Source organism: Ziziphus jujuba, chromosome 11 (genome assembly GCF_031755915.1).
Source record: "Ziziphus jujuba cultivar Dongzao chromosome 11, ASM3175591v1".
In the NCBI taxonomy this organism is placed as follows: Eukaryota; Viridiplantae; Streptophyta; class Magnoliopsida; order Rosales; family Rhamnaceae; genus Ziziphus; species Ziziphus jujuba.
In genome coordinates, this window is record NC_083389.1 from 5,201,759 (window position 1) to 5,207,758 (window position 6,000).

The following is a 6,000-nucleotide window of genomic DNA, read 5'->3' on the forward strand; positions in this document are numbered from 1 at the left end:
ACTAATTATGTTACAATTGCTCTGGGGGTAGGAAGGAGGTGTTGGATACTTTTTACTTGATCGGCTAGAGTGATGCCACGTGTCCATCCTAATATGAGATAAAAGTGTATGGTATGGTGGAGTAGAAGCGCAGTGGATGACTACCCAGCTGAGAGAAGCGTAAAAGGACCACTCAGCCGAGCCGAGTAAGCGCCGGTTGGTTTACTTTTTTTTTGGTTTCTGTCCATGGGTGACGTCATAATATCACGGATGCATGACGTCAGGACATCTAACCAGGCATTCGGCGACGGCCACGTGGTGGAATTATTGATATATTGATAGCAAAGCAATTTGCAAGGCGTTGGGCTTGTTCCACGCTCCTCCCACAGCGAGTTGAAGAGACGAATGTATCATTTAATGCTTAGTACGAGAAATCAAAGCAAAACGCGCGAGAGAGTGGGGGTTGGGAGATTGGGAAATTCGTGCTACATTATTTTTCGTTGTTAGTTTCCATTTACCCTTAATCTTTCTCAACATAACGTTCGCTTTTATTTATTTATTTTGGTTGTGGGCTTGTTTGGTTTTTTACCTTCAAAACTTTCCTTCCCTTTTCTTCTATCTTTATCTCATTCTTTCTTATTAGATTTCTTCATTTCTTCATTTCTAGGAAACCTCCTTTTGCAGCCTCAAAATCCCTAAAAAGGCTCACATCTGCATCTGAGAGCTGATATTAAAAAAAGTGCATACAGTAAGTAAAAAGTAATTTATATGTTTGTTGTTGTTGTTGTTGTTGTTGTTGTTGTTTGTTGTTGTTAGATCTTATCCATCAATCGGAAATATTATGGAAACCAATAGCCTACTGAGCAGCAGTGGTATGCAACAAAGGAAATCTAGCAAAAATGGGAAAAGTAAGAAGAGTAAGCCGGTGAGAGTAGTGTACATATCGAACCCAATGAAGGTGAAGACGAGTGCGGCTGAGTTCAGGGCCTTGGTTCAAGAACTCACCGGCCAAGATGCTGAATTTCCAGACCCATCCAAGTTGAAGTTGCCACCAACTGCAGCAGCAGCAGAAGAAACAGAAGCCGCCGAAGACAACGAGAACGAGCATGATCATCAAGTACTGGAAGTGGGGGATGTGGTGCAGGATTCTCCCAAGATGATGATGATGAGAGATATTGAAGTGGTAGCGGACAGCAGCAGCAACGAGCTGCCTGAAAGTTCAGGTAATTCAACGGCCCTTTACGAACCCAGCTGCAGCAGCTTTGAAGATGCTTTTATGCCTCAGATGTTGGAATCCATTTCTGGTGCTTTTCCCGCTGCTCTTTTGTATCACTTCCCTCAATAGTCCATCCCCTTCCTATATTGCATTGTAAATCCAGTAAGCCCTTTTTTTTTTTTTTTTTTTTAATTTCTCTATTAATTATTCCTTATGCTCTTTCTTCGATAATATTGTATTTGTATTGTATTATATGTGCAATTAACCATGCTTTTTTTTTTTTTTTTTATGTAATAATGGTAATAAAATTGTTAATGTTCGATCTTATGAAAATAGCAATATCTGTTTAATTGTGAATTATCTGTTCCGTACTATATATTACAGGTTAATTTCGAGTACTGGTAATCCTTTGGTAGCTAGGTTGTGGCCGGTAACTGGTATGCATATGTAATGAAGGATCTCTTCTAATGAAGCTGAAATATTTCATAAAATAATTAATTTTATTTAGTACATGGAAATTCATGTGTGTATATATATATATATATATATATGTATGTATGTGAGGAAAGTGAAAGATAAAGCAGTATGGGACCCATCGCATTCACTCCCTTTGAAGAACTACTTGTACGGTCTAAAAGTGTGTTACTAATAACTCCATCTGAAAAAGTTAAAACCTAACCATTAAGTGAAGCCACCCGTTCACTTCAAAGTGGGTTGGATATGTATATATATATATATATATATATATATGTACACACATATATATATATATATATATATATGTATATTGTGGAAGCTTAATTTGTGTACATGTATGTGTGTATATATATACATGTGTGTTTATTTGGGCTATATGTCTGAATCTATAGATATATATAGCAGAATTAATGATTGTGGAAAATGTGATTAGGCAACAGAAAGCAAAATTAATGGTTCTCATTGATTTTGCCAAGTCCCAAATAGAAGAATTTGCTAGCTGTATGTGAAATATATATGTATATATGGTACTTTTCTCATAATGAAGCGCATGGATATATATTATTACATATGCATGCGAGTATAGAAGGTGACAAAGGGTAAATTAAAGTTTGGCACATGTATGTTGCATAGATAAAGGTACGGCCTGAATTAATTTTGTGACTTGTAGAATGCTTGGGCCTCTTAGCGTTAGGATGTCATCTGCACCTTAAAATATATAAGGAGGTAGAAGAGACAGTTATTTATTGAGATTGGCTCATAGTAGCTGCACAGCTATTAATTAAATCTTCCTAATTCCTATAGGTGGTATGTGTGACATTTTTTTCCCCAAGGTAATACTCTTTATCTCTTTCTTTAGATTTCCATTACTCCTAGCTAGCTACTATATATGGCTCTAAGTTCCAGCAGGCAAAACTTTAGATCAGGTCGATTGATCGGGCCTTGCGAAATCTCTTTACATCTCTCACAAGAATCTTTATCAGCCATAAATTGTTTAAAGTAAGAGAATCATATATGTATATATCAGCAAATTATTCCTACACGTGGACATGTTGAAAATGGAGACAGATCTCAGCTACTTGGGGATGGGGAATATATGCATGGCTTGAATTGATGCCAACTTGCAACATACATATGGAAGAAAAAGAATAGAGAGCTACAATTTACATAATTTTGTTTTTTTCTCTTGGTTTTGTCTTTATGTACTCATTTTCCAAGATATTACCACAAAAAAATATACTCATTTTCCAAGAGTTTCATTTTGTGGAAATTCTTTGGCTTGTTATAAAGATACAAGTATCCAGAGGAACTGTCTTTCTCAACCTCGTGTTCATGTATTCGAGTTCAATCAGCGAAAAAAAAGAAGAAAAAGAACTTCATCAGCCAGGCTTAGGGGCCGGAAATGGGATGAATCCAAATAAAGCATACCACCTAGAGTGCCTAGGTTGCACAGCTGTACACGTTTGGAAATGTTTTATTGACCTAGCTACCATATAGATTCGTACGTCTTCCATCAGCTTGCAATTTATAAATTAATTATTTCCACTATTTATAATTATTTTATCCATCGAATATTCTTCAAGAAATACTAGTTCTATCATTAATTAATCTTGAATATTGCACTTCAATTACACCATCATTTTCGAATGAAAGTGATAAATTAAAACTGATTAAAATATTGCCTTATCAGCTACGTACAAGACATTTCCACAATATCGGTCTCCGAATCGTACGCACGTATATACATATACATAATGAAAACGCTCCCATAGGAAGATAAGAAATTTAATGGGGTGAAGCTTGGCGATGTATTTCCTTCGATTTCTCACCTTCTGTTTGCTGATAACATTTTAATTTTCTATAGAGCCAATTTGGAAGAAGTCAGACATGTCCAAAGGTGTATTCAGCTCTACTGTAAGTGGACAGGACAGCCGTTTAATCGAAAGAAGTCAGGATGCTTTTTCTCATGGAATGTCTTAGCTAAAAGTAAAGTTAGCATCAAAAAGTGCCCAGGAATGAGGGAATTGAACAAGAAGACTAAGCGTCTGGGGCTCCCTCTCTTTGTGGGGAAGAACAAAATGGGGACTTTTAAAGAGCTGAGGAGGAAAGTGGAGGCCAAATTCAGTGGTTGGAAAGCCAAATTCCTTTCGCAATCAAGAAGTGTGACTCTCATCAAGCATGTGGCACACTCGATTCCTGTTTATTCTACTTCCTCTTTCTTGCTGCCAAAATGGTGGTGTGATAAATTGGAAAAATCAGCCAGAAACTTTCTTTGGAAGAACAACACTTAAGTTTCGAGAGGGCTCATTCCAATAGCCTGGAAGAAAGTTTGCCAGCCAAAAACAACAGGAGGTCTTGGGATCAAGAAGCTGTGGAGCTTCAATAAAGCCCTGGTAGCTAAAATTGGGTGGAGTTTAACCACTGAAGATAGTAAAATGTGGGTCAAGCCATTAAAAGCTAAGTATTTTCCACATTCATCTTTCCTCAAATGCAAGAAGAAATCAAGATATTGTTGGCTTTAATCTGGGATCCTAAAGAGTAGAAACTTACTTGTGAAGGGTGTGTGCTTTAAAGTAGGGAAAGAGGATTCGGTAAACTTTTGGAAAGATCCTTGGATCCCCAACTTACCTGGTTTTCTTCCAAAGCCTCTTGTTTTGTCCCATGAGACCTTCGACACAGTCAATTCCCTTAAACTGGAAAATGGGGACTGGGACAGTGAGAAGCTGGTTAGTTTGTTCGACCAAGAGTCTGTTAAGACCATCAAAGATAAGTTTTGGGCCAAGGAAGACCTATGTGATAGAGTGATATGGACAAAAACAAAATCTAGAGTGTTTACTGTTAAATCAGCTTAGAAGTTGGTAGAGGAGAGTGAGGACATGTTTGAAAGTTGGCGGAAGGTTCTCTGGAAAAGCCTAATTCATGAAAGAATGAAGCTCTTCTTGTGGAAATTAGCAAATTCAGGGCTGCCGGTGAAGTCTAATCTACTGACTAGAGGTGTAGCGGTGGATAATGTAGAATGTATTCATGGATGTCAGAGTTTTGAGAGTGAAATCCACCTGTTCTTCCATTGCGAAATGGCTAAAAGAGTTTGGTTTGCAAGCCCGTGGGGAGTCAGATGGGAGCAGATGGGGTGTTTGGATCTAACCCATTTGGATCACTTCCTGTTCATGCAGAAGACCAGGAAGAGTTCTTTGTCTAGAGTGCCCATATTATAGAACACTTGTGGTGGATTAGAAACAATGCTATCCATGAAGGAACCAGTTGGGACGTGAACCTTTCAATGACAACCATAAAGAACAGATTATGTGAACTGTCCAAAGCCTGGAAGCGAGAGAGATTGGCATTAGATGGTCATGAGGATTCGAGCTGAGGGAATAACCAAACATGGGAGAAAACTCCAGCAGGATACATAAAGATAAACTCGGATGCAGCAATGACTAGCAGTGGGAGCTACCTGGTAATAATAGCAAGAGATGATAGAGGGAGGGTGGTCTATATCAATGTTTTCAAGTCCAGAACGTCAATTCCTAAAGTTGATGAATTAGAAGCAATTTGGAAGGTTTTGGAGATGGCCAATTTATAGGAGTGGGCTAATGTCATCATTGAATCTGATGCCCTCAATGTAGTCAACGCAGTGAACAAGAGGGAGAGAAATGCACTTCATTGTGTTATTGAAAAATGTTTAAATGATATTCTATAGAATTTATCTAATTTTGTTAATTTAAAAATTGTCTGGCCTAATAGGTCCGCTAAGAGATTAGCCCACGCAATTTGTAAATGGGCGGCAACATAATCTTTTTGTGGTTTTGTAGAACTAGTGTGGTTACCTCCAGTCATTTTAGATATTTTGACACAAAAGAATGTACCTGAAGAAGTTTCCTGTGTCTAGGCTATTTTGTTTAAGTCTATTTTTTTTGTTTCAATGAATTCCCAATTTTAGCACCAAAAAAAAAAAAAAAAAAAAAATACAATATATACTCAACTCTTGCTCGCTAGAGGGGAGCCGATAAATTACATATGGGAGCGTTTTCGTCTTTTTTTTTTTTTTTTGGTTGAATAGAAAGAGCTGAATATATTTGAGCAGGCATCAGAAAGCAACTAACATGTTATATTAGAAGCTCTAAAACTGCTCTCCATGGGAACAAGCATAGGATATACAAGATTTTCTAATTAACCTTGAAATATATATATATATATATATAATATATTCATTCATCACATGAATGAAAGATATATATAATTTTGTTATGATGAACACTACAATAAAGTATATAATTCCGATTAATTTATTTATCCAATAAAATATTAAGTATGTAATTCAACAACCA

General features: G+C 37.0%; 1 protein-coding gene across 1 annotated transcript; it reads left to right on the forward strand.

Moving 5' to 3' along the window:
- Window positions 1–524: 524 nt before the first annotated feature.
- Window positions 525–1,713, forward strand: LOC107403959 (uncharacterized). Its single transcript, XM_016010886.4, has one exon. It carries the CDS (start codon window positions 821–823, stop codon window positions 1,322–1,324), a length of 504 nt encoding a protein of 167 aa, XP_015866372.2. The 5' UTR covers window positions 525–820; the 3' UTR covers window positions 1,325–1,713.
- The last annotated feature ends 4,287 nt before the right edge of the window (window positions 1,714–6,000 follow it).